General features: G+C 40.2%; 2 protein-coding genes across 3 annotated transcripts; both read left to right on the forward strand.

Moving 5' to 3' along the window:
• The first annotated feature begins 9557 nt into the window (after positions 1–9557).
• LOC106382179 (BAG family molecular chaperone regulator 8, chloroplastic-like) lies at positions 9558–11489 on the forward strand. Its single transcript, XM_013822152.3, has 2 exons — positions 9558–10216; positions 10294–11489. Exons 1-2 carry the CDS (start codon positions 9650–9652, stop codon positions 11128–11130), a joined length of 1404 nt encoding a protein of 467 aa, XP_013677606.2. The 5' UTR covers positions 9558–9649; the 3' UTR covers positions 11131–11489.
• A 437-nt stretch (positions 11490–11926) lies between these two features.
• LOC106382178 (alpha-glucan phosphorylase 1-like) lies at positions 11927–17012 on the forward strand. 2 transcript variants are annotated; one of them, XM_013822150.3, is made up of 15 exons: positions 11927–12180; positions 12275–12468; positions 12557–12658; positions 13012–13188; positions 13254–13529; positions 13617–13888; positions 14251–14368; positions 14455–14919; positions 14997–15149; positions 15238–15366; positions 15472–15708; positions 15866–15942; positions 16147–16333; positions 16429–16629; positions 16721–17012. In XM_013822150.3, the coding sequence occupies exons 1-15, from the start codon at positions 11997–11999 to the stop codon at positions 16835–16837; spliced, it is 2889 nt and encodes a 962-aa protein (XP_013677604.2). In that variant the 5' UTR covers positions 11927–11996; the 3' UTR covers positions 16838–17012. The 2 variants fall into 2 exon arrangements, with proteins under 2 accessions (XP_013677604.2, XP_013677605.2); XM_013822151.3 differs by having other exon boundaries at positions 11933–12180; positions 12278–12468.
• Positions 17013–17103: the final 91 nt, after the last annotated feature.

A 17103-nucleotide genomic window follows, 5' to 3' on the forward strand; every position in this document is an offset into this window, starting at 1 on the left:
ATACTGATCTTATAGCATAGTTTAAATCAGTAGAGATCATTAGGTATAGTCTCGACCACTTTCTTATAAGGTCCTAGGCGATTTTTCTTTCAAAATCTGAAGGAACTTGTTTCCTTTTGTTTGCCCATTGTTTCTATTTAGAAACCATACTATCATAACTCAATGGGTCACATATTATTGGGTGTATCTAATGTCCTTTAGACAATGCCTTAGCCATAGTTTCTTTACTAGGCTTACTATACACATTCATGATTTCTTACTTGGTTTTATGCCCTTTAGGCAACTCTTTAAAATAATTTATATGTTCAAGTAAGATCAGGCAAGATAATGAACTCAAAATCAATTCTATTATATATATATATATATATATATATATATATATATATATATAAAATCGTGAAACATCAAAGCAAATCATAACGCAATAAGACAAGTCGTATCGAAAATTTAGTCCTTGAGACAATCAGAAGTCTCAAAGTCCATCTGGTCATTTTTAGCAATGTCGGAATCATTATCGGCCTCATATCTGGAATCGTGAACCATGTGAGCCTCAGGGTTTTTGTTCTTAAGACTTTCTTGGTAGAGCTCACATAAGTGCTTAGGGGTTCTACAGTTCTTGCCCCAATGGTTTCCCATTCCACATCTGTGACAAACGGATTTGGTCGAGTAAGACGGTTTGGATATGCCGCCTCGACCACGGCCATAACTACCTCGGCCACAGCTATAATTGGAACCACGACCACGTTTATTGTGGTTTCCTTTCCGATCGGTCGAGTAGTTGTCTCGGCTGTTCGAGTAATTGTCACGGCCATGCCCCTTGTATCCACCTCGGCCTTTGCAGTGTGATCTCTTGTCATTTTGGACATAATTGCACTCGTTGGGATCTTTCCTTTCAACCTCATTATCCTCCGGTAATGGTGTTGTTCCAACAGGTCTAGCTTCACTGTTCTTCATCAGGAGTTCATTGTTTGCCTCAGTCAGAAGCAGGCACGAGATCAGATCAGTATATGTGGCAAAGCCTTTCATTCTGTACTGCTGTTGCAGTATCACATTTGATGAATGGAATGTAGAGTAAGTCTTCTTAAGTAACTCTTCTTCAGTTACTACTTCACCACAAAGTCTCAGCATTGAGACCGTCTTAAACAAGACCGAATTGTACTCATCCACTGACTTATAATCCATGAATCTTAGATTCTTCCAGTCATTTCTAGCTTTTGGGAGTAGCACTGTTTTCTGGTGATCATATCTATGCTGTAAAGCATCCCAAAGCTCTAGTGGATTTTCCATCGTAATGTACTGATCTTTTAGACCTTCAATGAGGTGATGGCGTATAATACTTATAGCCATGTACCGATTCTTATCGGTCTCATTGTTGCCCTTGATGATTATATCACCAAGTCCTTTTGACCTTAAGCTGATCTTTGTATCTAGCGCCCACAGCAAGTAGTTATCTCCGGAGAGATTAAGGGCTGCATAGTCTCTATTTGAGATTTTCGACATCTGAATCACATCATCATTTCAATTTAGGTTCACAATGTGATCATGTGGCCGCATGGTATATTAACAAGCTCGCCACAAACATGTCTTACGCATTTATGAAAAACAATCAATCTGGAAACGACCATGGTGCGATCAATTCATCAAGCCACTCGGCCATGTAGTTATATCTAATGCAGCCGGTTTCAAGATTGTATAAACTACATGCTGGTCGATTCTTATTTGAACAGTATGAATGCAATCCATATTCAGATTCATATGTATGCAAGAAATCCTTAATCAATCCTAGGGTTTCTGATTTAAACACTAGTAGGATTCGGTTTTAAGATTAAGGTTTGAAGGCCTTTTAAGATTTAAAACGAGATTTAGAGTTTTAAACATTTAAACTTTCAAACAATGCCTCACGGCCAAGGTATATGCCTTACGGCCAAGTAGGAGCCACACGGCTATTTAGTTCAATTCAATGTCATCCTTAGAGTAATATCTAGGTTCAATTGCAATCAATCAGGTATGATCAAATTCGATTATGAAAGCAATAAGGCCACACGGCCATAAGATGATATAATCAAGATCTTTATCAAGTTTAATTAGGATTTTTAGTTTAAATATGTCAAGCAATACAAATTCGAGTTTAAACAATCCTATCAATATCTCTAGGAGATCAAACAAACAATCAAATTTCAAATCAAACAATTTTAAAATCGTTTTTACAAATTAGGGTTTCAGGGGATTAAGAAAACTTTGATCTTTGATCAAGGGAGTTTGATTTGAGATTCAAAATCATTAAGACTTTGATTTTAATTGATCAATGGATCAATCTCGAATTATGGTTTAGGGGACCGGACTTATTCGAGCTCCGATTTACTCTTTTAAGGCTTTCATCTTAGAGATTAGATTTTAGGGTTTCAATCTTTACAAAACAACCATGTTCAATTCATATTCTCAGAATTAGGATTACCTTTGTTTTGCAGATTGTAGAACCCGGACCACCAAGAGAACATCGAACGGACACGAGATGGGACGACCTGGAATGGCCGCGTGCTGAGGCGAGACGCGTCTGATCGGGATCGGATGGTTTAGAGTCTGATCGCGGATGTGCGCCGAGGACGTCGGACACGTCTTCTTCTTGAGTTTGCGAGTGGGTTGATTGGGAACTCAAGCTGGCTGTGATGTGAACTTGAAACTGAGGTCGTCTAGGATCAGGAACACTTTAGGGCTGGAGCTGATCGGATGTTTGTAAGCCGGAACGCAAGCAAGAACAATTTGGGGTTTTTCCGGAATTAGGGTTCCAAAAGACCAAAACGGTGCCGAGTATTGTTTCTGCAAGTGTGGGCGCGTCTGAGATCGGATCGATGAACGGTTTTCGTTGATGGATTCGTCTCGTCAAGAGCTTCAATTTTATATTTGGATCGTCACCTGGTTCCTCGGGGTTTGAGAGATAGAATGATTTTACGTTGCGCCTGGATTAGGGTTTATGTGTGACGGATTTTAGGTTAGGTTTTGTCTCAGGGTTTTGGAGTCTATCGTGCTGATAACGTGTTGTAATGAGTGAGTTTAGAGACTGAATATTTCTGTGTATTATTAATGAACAATAGAGGTTCCTTATATAGGAATTACAAAGTATAGGAAAAATGAAATTATCCAAAACCTAATACAACATGAAATAGGAAAAGATCTAAAACAGATAAAAGGAAAACGTCCTAAGTCTAAGACGGTCTAAACCGACCGTCTCTCTCTCCTCGGACGACCGCCTCTCTCTCTCCTCCTTTGGCCACGGCTGGGCCTTGTCTTGGTCATTGGTTATGGGCCATCCACCTAATGATTTATAACACTCCCCCTTGGATGCCATAACCATACATGATTTGTAGTACGCTTCATGTTGCCTCATTAAAACCTTATCAGGAAAACCCAGTGGGACAAAACCATGATGAAGGAAAAAGAGTACAACACGCACTACTCCCCCTGATGTGAACCTCACTGTAGGTTCTACATTCTACGCATCTTGGTGCGTGATATTTCCTGTATGTATAGGATGGGAGTAATCGGCCAGTTTCATTACTGAACCGTAATTAGACCATTTCGACTTCTTAGGTCATTTCTCATGTCCTTTGACATTAAGTGTCTCGGTAAAGCATGTGTGCTAAACAATATGAACCATATTGTCCTCAGAGATCACTATTTGGTCTTTGAAAATCGTGTTTGCATGTGTCCATAGTCTAGACGTGATCGTCTACTTATCAACTGCTCTTTACTTTGGCGATTTATGGTTACCATCGACCATGTATCAATCTGGCCGAATCATGACCGGGTCATAGACCTCGTCTATAAGTGTCCACTACTTGCCTTGTGGAGTTTATACGGAAGCAGACCGTTCTGCTATGCTGGATCCTTACTTAGGGGATCTGATGTCGGATTGCAACCTGATGGTTGATCTTTTGTTTCTACTAATCCGTGATCAAGGGATAAGGACCGGATGCCTTTTAGCCGATGGGCCGGACGTTTTAAGCCGGAGTGCTGGACGCCTTTAGCCAGAAGGTCGAACGCATTTAGCCGGACACCCATATAGATTTATTCTATGCCTCTTTTAGTTTTAGTATAATCACAAGAAATTTCAAATATATGGACTGTATTGGATTGTCTTTTATACAACTCCAAGATCATGCGTTACATACTATATGCAGCTGCTTTTCAGTCCATGAATCAGCTTAGGAACAAAGTTGTTCTTTCAATTTTATCCAGTGATCCATATGCTGCTTACTACACATTTGTATCTAATATCTTTCTTATGACCAGACCATTTTCAATTTCGAAAATCTGTAGCAGCATCCACCACATAAGAGTTTATCTCCTTATAATTTGTTCCTTTGATCTCTGTGAGTACCTTGTGTAACAAGCTATGATCTAATGCTGTTAAGTAGGAAGACATGAACACTCTTAGACCTCGTGATCATGTGCCTTCTCTCACGGTTTCTTTACCTCACAAGATCCATCTATTTCACTGGTTTATCAGATGACGTTTATGTATATGTATATGGCCAATACGTCCATCTCTCTTTTAGATACATTGAACCTCCACGTTTTATCTTTCAATATAATCTTTTATGATTGTATGAGTACTCTTTCGTGGGTTCATGATCCTCGTTCATTTCTTTATGTTCAAGTGCTATTCTCTTATGTATCTTTATACAAATGTGTGTGTGTCGACACTTTCATGTGGTTCCATTATGTTCCAGACATGATCTGATCATTTTGAGATTTCATTATCCAGGATCTTTGTTACCTAGTAGCTTAGCGTCCCAAGACTACATGGTTTGGTACCTTAGATGTGTAGCTGCGCAGCCTTTTCTCAATGTCTGTTTGGTTTCTAGAATGATCTCGGATCTATCATCCCATGCACCATTCCTTTCTATCCGAGATCCCTTTATCTTATGGAACACTTGGTCTATCTTGTATAGACTCTATAGCAACTTGATTATGTCTCTTCTAGGACATTCATTTGGTGCTAAGCTGGTTAGTCATTTCTCGGGTCAGTGTCTGGCATTTCGATTAGCTTCTCAATTAGCTAGCTTTATATAATCTTTCTTTGGACGTCTTAAATTATAATTTCTAGTCCGAGGATCTATGCCAAGACAATGATGGTTTAAAACCATTCTTATCATTCTTTATCCAGCTTATAATCTTTCTCCTTTATTGTTTGGATAGACGGATACAATCCGTGTACTTGGCCACAATATGATCACCCATGTTTGGCTCAAGTTTTCTTTATAAATCGTGGGAGAAAGTAATACTCCTATCCAACATATATTCCCAATCCTCTTCTGAGGTTCCATCTTTAGACGGCACATATATGTATGTGGTGGTTTATTCAAAATCTCTTAAGATGGTGTATGTCTGGTTTTATGACCCGTATATAATCTGAGATGGGAATATCTATGCTCACTTATATGGCCTGATGCATACGATCATATTATCATTCTATACATGTCAAATCATAATGTTCCAAGCTTATAAATAATGGCTTACTTGGCCGAACCTTTTATGGTAATGGCCTCTCTGGTCGGTTATGGCCCTTGCGGCCGACCTGTTCATAACATGGTTTCTTTGGCCGAGTAATGTCCTTATGGTTTGGCCATTTTAAAACATGGCCTCTACAGCCGAGGAATGGCCTTTTATGGCCGAGCCATTTGTAACATGGTAAGGCCTCTACGGCCGAGGAATGGCCTTTTATGGCCGAGCCATTTATAACATGGTCTTTAGACCATAGTGGTACACGATCTTGTAGTATTGATCATGGGTTTATCCTCTCTCCCCCTCATGACCATACTATAAGGTCGTGGTGCTTGGGACAATTAAGCCTAATGAGTTTCCCTTTGTGTACATGTTTCACAACGTGAGATCTTTTACGGGATAACTCTGTGCCTTTTCAATCTTTGCATCGAGTTTAGACTTTTAGGATGGCTAATCCTATCATGCCATATAGTGTAAAATTTCGTGGTGTATCTCAATATGGTCACCACGGTTCTTGCCTCTCATCATACTGATCTTATAGCATAGTTTAAATCAGTAGAGATTATTAGGTATAATCTCGACCACTTTCTTATAAGGTCTTAGGCGATTTTTCTTTCAAAATCTGAAGGAACTTGTTTCCTTTTGTTTGCCCATTGTTTCTATTTAGAAATCATACTATCATAACTTAATGGGTCACATATTATTGGGTGTATCTAATGTCCTTTAGACAATGCCTTAGCCATAGTTTCTTTACTAGGCTTACTATACACATTCATGATTTCTTACTTGGTTTTATGCCCTTTAGGCAACTCTTTAAAATCATTTATATGTTCAAGTAAGATCAGACAAGATAATGAACTCAAAATCAATTATATTATATATATATATATATATATATATATATATATATATATCGTGAAACATCAAAGCAAATCATAAAGCAATAAGACAAGTCGTATCGAAAATTTAGTCCTTGAGACAATCAGAAGTCTCAAAGTCCATCCGGTCATTTTTAGGAATGTCGGAATCATTATCGGCCTCATATCCGGAATCGTGAACCATGTGAGCCTCATGGTTTTTGTTCTTAAGACTTTCTTGGTAGAGCTCACATAAGTGCTTAGGGGTTCTACAGTTCTTGGCCCAATGGTTTCCCATTCCACATCTGTGACAAACGGATTTGGTCGAGTAAGACGGTTTGGATATGCCGCCTCGACCACGGCCATAACTACCTCGGCCACAGCCATAATTGGAACCACAACCACAGTTATTGTGGTTTCCTTTCCGGTCGGTCGAGTAGTTGTCTCGGCTGTTCGAGTAATTGTCACGGCCATGCCCCTTGTATCCACCTCGGCCTTTGTCGTGTGATCTCTTGTCATTTTGGACATAATTGCACTCGTTGGGATCTTTCCTTTCAACCTCATTATCCTCCGGTAATGGTGCTGTTCCAACAGGTCTAGCTTCACTGTTCTTCATCAGGAGCTCATTGTTTGCCTCAGCCAGAAGCAGACACAAGATCAGATCAGTATATGTGGCGAAGCCTTTCATTCTGTACTGCTGTTGCAGTATCACATTCGATGAATGGAATGTAGAGTAAGTCTTCTCAAGTAACTCTTCTTCGGTTACTACTTCACCACAAAGTCTCAGCATCGATACCGTCTTAAACAAGACCGAATTGTACTCATCCACTGACTTATAATCCCTGAATCTTAGATTCTTCCAGTCATTTCTAGCTTTTGGGAGTAGCACCGTTTTCTGGTGATCATATCTATGCTGTAAAGCATCCCAAAGCTCTAGTGGATTTTCCATCGTAATGTACTGATCTTTTAGACCTTCAATGAGGTGATGTCGTATAATACTTATAGCCATGTACCGATTCTTATCGGTCTCATTGTTGCCCTTGATGATTGTATCACCAAGTCCTTTTGACCTTAAGCTGATCTTTGTATCTAGCGCCCACATCAAGTAGTTATCTCCGGAGAGATTAAGGGATGCATAGTCTCTATTTGAGATTTTCGACATCTGAATCACATCATCATTTCAATTTAGGTTCACAATGTGATCATGTGGCCGCATGGTATATTAACAAGCTTGGCCACAAACATATCTTACGCATTTATGAAAAACAATCAATCTAGAAACGACCATGGTGCGATCAATTCATCAAGCCACTCGGCCATGCAGTTATATCTAATGCAACCGGTTTCAAGATTGTATAAACTACATGCTGGTCGATTCTTATTTGAACAGTATGAATGCAATCCATATTCAGATTCATATGTATGCAAGAAATCCTTAATCAATCCTAGGGTTTCTGATTTAAACACTAGTAGGATTCGGTTTTAAGATTAAGGTTTGAAGGCCTTTTAAGATTTAAAACGAGATTTATAGTTTTAAACATTTAAACTTTCAAACAATGCCTCACGGCCAAGGTATATACCTTACGGCCAAGTAGGAGCCACACGACTATTTAGTTCAATTCAATGTCATCCTTAGAGTAATATCTAGGTTCAATTGCAATCAATCAGGTATGGTCAAATTCGATTATGAAAGCAATAAGGCCACACGGCCATGAGATGATATAATCAAGATCTTTATCAAGTTTAATTAGGATTTTTAGTTTAAACATGTCAAGCAATACAGATTCGAGTTTAAACAATCCTATCAATATCTCTAGGTGATCAAACAAACAATCAAATTTCAAATCAAACAATTTTAAAATCGTTTTTCCAAATTAGGGTTTCAGGGGATTTCGAAAATTTTGATCTTTGATCAAGGGAGTTTGATTTGAGATTCAAAATCATTAAGATTTTGATTATAATTGATTAATGGATCAATCTCGAATTATGGTTTAGGAGACCGGACTTATTCGAGCTCCGATTTACTCTTTTAGGGTTTGATCTATTTGTCTTAAGGCTTTCATCTTAGAAATTAGATTTTAGGGTTTCAATCTTTACAAAACAACCATGTTCAATTCATATTCTCAGAATTAGGATTACCTTTGTTTTGCAGATTGTAGAACCCGGACCACAAAGAGAACCTCGAACGGACACGAGATGGGACGAGCTGGAACGGTCGCGTGCTGAGGCGAGACGCGTCTGATCGGGATCGGATGGTTTGGCGCCTGATCGCGGATGTGCGCCGAGGACGTCGGACGCGTCTTCTTCTTGAGTTTGCGAGTGGGTTGATTGGGAACTCAAGCTGGCTGTGATGTGAACTGAAAACTGAGGTCGTCTAGGATCAGGAACACCTTAGGGCTGGAGCTGATCGGATGTTTGTAAGCCGGAACGCAAGCAAGAACAATTTGGGATTTTTCCGGAATTAGGGTTCCAAAAGACCAAAACAGTGTCGAGTATTGTTTCTGCGAGTGTGGGCGCGTCTGAGATCGGATCGACGAACGGTTTTCGTTGATGGATTCGTCTCGTCAAGAGATTCAATTTGATATGTGGCTCGTCGTCTGGTTCCTCGGGGTTTGAGAGATAGAACGATTTTAAGTTGCGCCTGGATTAGGGTTTATGTGTGACAGATTTTAGGTTAGGTTTTGTCTCAGGGTTTTGGAGTCTATCGTGCTGATAACGTGTTGTAATGAGAGAGTTTAGAGACTGAATATTTCTGTGTATTATTAATGAACAATAGATGTTCCTTATATAGGAATTACAAAGTATAGGAAAAAAGAAATTATCCAAAACCTAATACAACATGAAATAGGAAAAGATCTAAAACAGATAAAAGGAAAACGTCCTAAGTCTAAGACGGTCTAAACCGACCGTCTCTCTCTCCTCGGACGACTGCCTCTCTCTCTCCTCCTTTGGTCACGGCTGGGCCTTGTCTTGATCATTGGTTATGGGCCATCCACATAATGATTTATAACAATATCGGTATTATACCAAAGAGACAAAGAGGCCGAATTTTTGTTACGCTGCAATTTTCCCTTTTAACATTTTAGCAACTTGTAATATTGTGCAGAACCCACCCGGTTTGGTTCGACCGGTCAATAACATAAAATGCTTGCCGGGTTGTGACAAATGACAACGACTGCGCGACGTTTGCAAGCTATCTTCTTTGTCTTCTTCCTCGGTTCACGGGATCCATCTGGTCAAAGCCATAAGTAAACACCTTCAATCTAGCAAACTCCGCCGCCGTTTCCATGGCATCCCGCCACCACCACGCCTGCTCACAACGCCATAACCACTACAATCAAATCCCTCTAGTCCCCACGTCTCCACGCTGCTGTACATACAGAGATTCTCCTCCCTGCTGCACTCACTCCAACCTTTCACCGCCGCCAGATAATCTCCATCACCCCCTCGCTTCTTACCTCCAAACCCATCAACAAGAAACACACTTTCGTAACCAAACCTGCTCCTGCAACCAAAACAACGTTCCACGACAACAACACGACCAAGTCATCCTGTCCTGTCTCCTCCGCAAAATCGATGCTCTCGAGTCATCTCTCAACAAGTTCGCACCTTTCCACGACCAACGCCGCGACCGATACTCCACACTGAGAGACTCCGCCGCGCGTGTCATCCAAACCCATTTCCGCTCTTACCTTGTTCAGAGATCCATCTCCTTTAGACATCTCAAGGAGCTTGCAGTGATCAAATCCAGCTTCTTGTCTCTCAAGTCTTCGGTTTCGGGCAAACCCATTTTCCCTTACAAGGTTGTTTCTCGGAAAGCTACAGACTTGCTCCTTCAACTTGATTCGATTCAGGTATAATGTGAATAAAGTTTTGTCCTTTTTTGTTTTTGGAGATGTTTTATTTTAGTGTTCGTTTGGTTCTCTGTTAGGGTAGGGTTGATCCAATGATACGGAGTAGTAAGAGATCTTTGAGCAGAGATTTGGTGAGGTTTTTGCAGTACGTTGATGATTGTGTTGTTAAAAGGTATTCTGCTGCTAGTGTGAGCTTTGTGGGTAGCCACAGCAAACGGCCTCAGGGTTTTGGTGTAGTTGAAGAGAGAAGAGTGGAGAAGTTGAGAAACCAAATGGGGAAAGTCTTTGTTACTTGTGATGAGGGTGAAGAGTTGGACTCCACTACTGATGATAGTGAAGAAGTCTCTATTGATAAGAGAAAGAGTGGTAGCTCTAAGTTTAGAACTGGGGCCAATGTAGTGAAGCCTCCGGTTAGGAAGACCATGGTACTTGACAAGAACAGGAATGTGTATCAGGATGAGTCAGTTGATAGTAGCGAGGAAGAAACCCTTGTGGTAACCAGGGATAATGAAAGGAAGCAGCATGGTTTGAAAACTAGGAAGATGGTTTTGGTGAAAGAAGGTGGAGGAAAGAGCCGTGTGGTGAAAACTGTGAGGTTTGATGAGGATGGGAATGTGTATAAGGTTTATGGAGATACGCCGGAGTCAAGTATTACCGAGGAGGGAGATGACTCAACAAGCGGATCAAACGATGGTAATGGAGACAAGAAAGGGAATGAGAATGAAGTCGAGGAGATCAAGTATGTTCCCAAGGAAAACGAGGGCTTTGAAGAAGAAGAAGACGAAACTCATTCTGAAAATGAAGTCTCTTCTTCAGAAGCCAGTGAAAGTAATGAACACAAGCAGAGGCAGATCCAGGTTCAAAAAGGAAACTTAATGGTCTCTCCTCCATTGCCACTAAAAATGGAACCTTAACCAGTGAATCATGAAAGATCCAAGTCTTCTTCTTCTTTGGTTATGCATGGCTTTTAGTCTCTTCCCTGAACCCAAATAAGGTTAACTTTCTTTGTTGTAGAAACTGTAACATAAGCAGATGGTTCAAGATTAGGTTCTGGGAAGATCTGTGAGAGTTTTTTATTCTTGGTTTGCTGATTCTGTCTTTTTATTTATTCTCCACGAAACTTTTGAGTTGAGCATTTTCTTCATAGATATTCTTTTGAGTGTTGGTTTCCTTAGTTGCATGTGGAGATCAACTCAATAAGAAGTTCTGTTTCTTGCATCGTTCTTGAGTGTGTGTAATATATTATGCTTCTAAAATATATAAGTTGTATCAATCGAACCGTATAGAATCAGTAGTATCGTTATTGGATCTTGCCGACAATGTGATTAATGATTATAGTCTCTTGTGTGACATTTGTTTGCTAGCTTAATAGTATAATGTACTAGCACTAGCAGTAGTATCGTTCTTGGATCTTGACGACAATGTGATTATAGTCTCTGTGTCAGATTTGTTTGGTAGCTTAATAGTGTTAATTAAAGTACTCGGTCAATCGTTTAATACAAGAAATATTTTCACAAGTGCACTAAAACTAATGAGTATTGACAAAAGTAGTCCATAAATTAACGATCAAGACGCGAAGCACATTGCAAGTGGATGTCTTGTCGCTTTCTCCAAGAAATATCTCTGATCAGCTCCAGTCCCACTGTAGAATAACGTGACCTTTCACTTGTCCCCCCATATCCAATAACACTATGACACGTGGATATTTACTTCACATTATAAGTGATCAGTGTGATCACTGAGTTGCCTCGTGAAACTGAAAAGCTTCAGAGAGAGAGAGATGGATACGATGCGAATCTCCGCCGGAGCTGAGAAGATTCCGGTGAAATGCAACTCCCTGTCGAGCCTCGTCACTCGTCGCTGGAGAACGAAGACGTTCCCGGCGAGGATCAGAAACTGGCGACTTTTATCGGTGAAATCTATCTCCAGCAATACCAAGACTCTAGTCACCGATTCCGAACAAGGTCCAAGTCTCATCTATATCCTCCTTTCTCATTCAGACGCGTTAAATGATGATTATAAAAAAAAAAAAATCATATCTTTTTTGATTGAAAACAGTAGCCTCGAGCATCAAGCACCACTCTGAGTTCAGGCCTCTGTTCTCTCCCGAGAAGTTCGAGCTGCCTAAGGCTTTCTTCGCCACCGCACAGAGCGTCAGAGACGCTCTGATCGTGAACTGGAACTCTACTTATGAGTGTTACAACAGAGTGAATCCGAAACAGGCTTACTATCTGTCTATGGAGTTTCTGCAGGTTCGCTTTACTTTAAAGTCTCATCCTTTTCCTCTTTTGTAGTACTTTGGTTTATTATTATCTGATCATCTTGGTGGCCCTATTGTAGGGTAGAGCCTTGTTGAATGCAGTTGGTAACCTCGGCCTCACTGGTGCTTACGGTGATGCTTTGAAGAGTCTTGGCTTTGAATTAGAAAGTGTAGCTGGTCAGGTTAGTTGATTATTGTAGATTGGTCTATGATTTACTTTTGGTTTCCTTTTGGTTTCCAAAAGACCTCGTACTAATTAGAGTTGGTACTAATTAGAGTTGGAAAGCTCTTTATATATTAGACTCTCTTTGTCTAATTCTCCGATATGGGACTTTGTTTGTTATATCATATGTGCACCCGTAAATTTATTCATTCACATAATAATATACAAACCTTGGATAGGTATTTTGCCTTAATGCGATTTGCTCTATAAGTTTCTTTGCTTTTTTTCGATTTGATTCGTGTTTGTTCATAGCAAGACTGTCTTTTCTTAATCTTTTGCTGAATCGCTAACTTCTTTACTTCCAATTTGTAGGAGCCAGATCCTGCACTTGGGAACGGTGGACTCGGGAGACTCGCCTCGTGCTTTTTGGACTCCATGGCTACTCTGAACTATCCGGCGTGGGGTTATGGACTTAGGTACAAGTACGGCTTGTTCAAACAGATAATCACTAAAGATGGTCAGGAGGAAGCTGCAGAAGACTGGCTTGAGGTCTCCTTCTTCTTGCTATTCTAATTTTTTTACTCCATCAGTGACTTAAATGGTTTCTTTTTCAGCTAAGCAATCCTTGGGAGATAGTCAGAAACGATGTCTCGTATCCAGTAAAGTTCTATGGGAAAGTGGTTTTTGGATCAGATGGTAGGAAACGGTGGATTGGTGGTGAAGACGTTGTGGCCGTTGCTTATGATGTTCCTATCCCTGGCTATAAAACCAAGACTACTATCAATCTACGGCTCTGGTCAACAAAGGCCCCTTCAGGAGATTTTGATTTGTCTTTGTATAACTCTGGCAAGCACACTGAGGCAGCAGAAGCTCTATTCAACGCTGAAAAGGTCTCTATTCACTTTCTCTTTGTTTTACAATAGAACAGAGTTTTCGAAGTGTACATTACTGAAAAAAATAGTTGTTTGTCTTATTAGATTTGCTACGTGCTTTATCCTGGAGATGAGTCAGATGAAGGAAAGGCTCTTAGGCTGAAGCAACAGTACACTCTGTGCTCAGCCTCGCTTCAAGATATCGTAGCACGGTTTGAGACGAGGTCTGGAGGGAGTGTTAACTGGGAAGAGTTTCCAGAGAAGGTTGCGGTGCAGATGAATGACACTCACCCAACCCTATGCATTCCTGAGCTTATGAGGATTCTAATGGATTTGAAAGGACTTAGCTGGGAGGACGCTTGGAAAATCACACAGAGGTACTTGTTGAAAATGACTGTGTCTCTTGTTCTTATTTGTTTTCCTTCCTCTTAAAATAAAGATTATCTAGGGCTGGGATTTTGAACCGAAATAACCAAATTTCAAACTGCACTGATCGAAATTAAGTGAACTTAACTGAACTTATCCAAAAAAAAAATTAACTGAACTTATTCAAAATTTAAACCAAAAAAAAATCTGGCAGGATTTTCAAAAACAGAACTAACCAAATACCGAACCAAACTTTATTTCGGGTTGGTTCGGTAAAATTTATGCCGAACCAAACTATCCAAACTGAATTACCCGAACCCGCACTACAGGTTTGTAACCTGCAACGTATTTCTAAATAGAATAATATTTACAGGACTGTGGCATACACAAACCATACAGTCTTGCCTGAGGCATTGGAGAAGTGGAGTTTAGAACTAATGGAGAAATTGCTCCCTCGTCATGTAGAGATTATCGAAAAGATTGATGAGGAGGTCCGTCTCTCAACACCATCAAATGTCTCTCTTCTTCTTTTTCTTTTTCCACATCTCTGGTCTAATCTGCACTTTCTGTATTGCAGCTAGTGGGCACAATTGTTTCCGAGTATGGCACCGCAGATCCTGACTTGCTCAAGGAGAAACTGAACGCAATGAGGATATTAGAAAACGTCGAGTTGCCTTCTGCCTTTGCAGATGTGATTGTAAAGCCAGAGAGCAAACCAGTTATTGCAGAAAAGACCATAGACCTGTCGGAAGATGCTAAAGAAGATGCTCAAACTGATGTGATTGTAAAGCCAGAGAGCAAACCAGTTATTGCAGAAAAGACCATAGACCTGTCAGAAGATGCTAAAGAAGATGCTCAAACTGATGTGAAAAAGGAAGTAGAAGAGGAAGAAACTGCTGGCGTCATAGCGGAAGTTATCCCAGAACCACCAAAGATGGTCCGTATGGCCAACCTTGCTGTTGTGGGTGGTCATGCTGTAAATGGGGTTGCAGAGATACACAGTGAAATAGTGAAAACGGATGTTTTTAATGATTTCGTTAAGGTAAAACATTCTAAACTAGTGAAGCATAATTCTCTATAATCATATTCTCGTGACTGAATATTCTATATTTGTTGCAGTTGTGGCCGGATAAATTTCAGAATAAAACAAACGGAGTAACACCAAGGCGGTGGATTCGTTTCTGCAACCCGTACTTAAGTGATATTATAACTAACTGGATAGGCACAGAAGACTGGGTCTTGAATACTGAAAAGCTTGCGGAACTAAGAAAGGTATGTGCTCTATTGGATTCAATGTTGCTTCACATGTGGTTGTCTAGTAAAGTAAGACCCCAGATAACTTTGGTCGGTCTTTCTCCAGTTTGCAGATGATGAAGATCTTCAATCTGAGTGGAGAGCAGCAAAGAAGAAGAACAAGTTGAAGGTTGTATCACTAATCAAGGAAAGAACTGGATATACTGTCAGCCCGGATGCAATGTTCGACATTCAGGTCACTTCCAGAGGATCTTGTTTTAGATTAATAGATCTTAGAAGATTTCTTATCATCTCGTCATATAGTAAATTTCTTGCTTTCTGTATTGAAAACTATGTGCAGATCAAGCGTATTCACGAGTACAAGCGACAACTGCTTAACATCTTAGGAATAGTTTACCGCTACAAAAAGATGAAGGAAATGAGTGCAAGTGAGAGGGAGAAGGCATTTGTGCCAAGAGTTTGCATATTTGGGGGAAAAGCATTCGCCACATATGTGCAAGCTAAGAGGATTGTGAAATTCATCACAGATGTTGGGTCTACAATTAACCATGATCCGGAGATTGGTGACTTGCTTAAGGTACGGATCCTATTATTATGTATACTTGACATGCTTGTATTAATCATGTTCTCAGCAGACAACCTGCATAATCCCTCCCTCAAGTCTGATATAAGCGTCTTGTTGAAATGGATACATATATTATAACTGCTAATCAGAAGTGTTGACCACCTTGCAGGTTATCTTTGTTCCTGATTACAATGTCAGTGTTGCTGAATTGCTCATTCCAGCAAGCGAGCTTTCTCAGCACATCAGGTATCAACTTATTTGGCTAACTCATCTTCTATTTTTTCACAACTCCATCAGGTTGAACCACTGACATTGAGATAACTGCTAAAACAAGAGCTGTACTAGTTCATATGTTTATAACTTTATCATGAGAACCTTAGCAAATTATCATGAGAACCTTAGCAACGAATGCTCTTGCCATTTACTGAAGACTAAGAGTTCTATCTGCAGTACCGCTGGGATGGAAGCGAGTGGGACAAGCAACATGAAGTTTTCTATGAACGGTTGCATTTTGATTGGAACCTTGGATGGGGCCAATGTGGAGATCAGAGAAGAAGTTGGTGAAGAGAACTTCTTCCTCTTTGGTGCCAAAGCTGATGAGATTGCAGACCTGAGGAAAGAGAGAGCAGAGGGAAAGGTATATGAATTGAACATAATCTTGCTGTTCTTACCGTCTTCTTCTAAGTGTCAAACAGAGATTTCTTGTGAACTGTTTTGTCTTCTGCATTCCAGTTTGTTCCAGATCCTAGTTTTGAAGAAGTCAAGCAATTCGTTAGAAGCGGTGTCTTTGGCTCAAACAAATACGATGAACTGATTGGCTCTCTGGAAGGAAACGAAGGCTTTGGAAGAGCTGATTACTTCCTTGTTGGCAAAGACTTTCCTAGCTACGTTGAATGCCAAGAAAAAGTTGACAAGGCATACCGTGACCAGAAAGTAAGTGGTGTTACTTTTTCTTCAATCATCAGAGCTTATAAATGAAACCTCCTCAGTATCTAACCTTGAAATTGCTATAAATGATTTGCAGAGATGGACGAGAATGTCAATCTTGAACACTGCAGGTTCATCCAAGTTTAGCAGTGATCGGACGATCCACGAATATGCCGAAGACATATGGAATATTAAACAAGTGGAACTTCCATGAGCTAGCCTTGACTACTAGTCTACCTTAAGAACTCTTTTGTATGTTTTTTTCTAGTTCCCAAGTTTCCAGTGTATCCAGGTAAATAAGGAAATCATATGTAATGATATGCAACACAATGTTCCTTCCCGTTAGTATCTTTTAAATTCAATCAACTCCTCCTGAGAGACTTGTTGCTTCTGATGAAGTGTTTGCGGGCCACCTAGAGCCTGAGAACACCTGTAACTCTTTCCACATACTTAGAATTTAGAGCTGGAGTTACTCCGTTG

Source organism: Brassica napus, chromosome C2 (genome assembly GCF_020379485.1).
Source record: "Brassica napus cultivar Da-Ae chromosome C2, Da-Ae, whole genome shotgun sequence".
In the NCBI taxonomy this organism is placed as follows: domain Eukaryota; kingdom Viridiplantae; phylum Streptophyta; class Magnoliopsida; order Brassicales; family Brassicaceae; genus Brassica; species Brassica napus.

What these genes read in the sequence shown, in the direction of transcription:
- LOC106382179 (XM_013822152.3), top strand. Translation starts at nt 9,650, where the DNA reads ATGGCATCCCGCCACCACCACGCCTGCTCACAACGCCATAACCACTAC. An exon ending in TTCAACTTGATTCGATTCAG is followed by an intron (nt 10,217 to 10,293) that starts GTATAATGTGAA and finishes GTTCTCTGTTAG; the next exon opens with GGTAGGGTTGATCCAATGAT.
- LOC106382178 (XM_013822150.3), top strand. Translation starts at nt 11,997, where the DNA reads ATGGATACGATGCGAATCTCCGCCGGAGCTGAGAAGATTCCGGTGAAA. An exon ending in AGATTGGTGACTTGCTTAAG is followed by an intron (nt 15,709 to 15,865) that starts GTACGGATCCTA and finishes ACCACCTTGCAG; the next exon opens with GTTATCTTTGTTCCTGATTA. An exon ending in AGGCATACCGTGACCAGAAA is followed by an intron (nt 16,630 to 16,720) that starts GTAAGTGGTGTT and finishes AATGATTTGCAG; the next exon opens with AGATGGACGAGAATGTCAAT.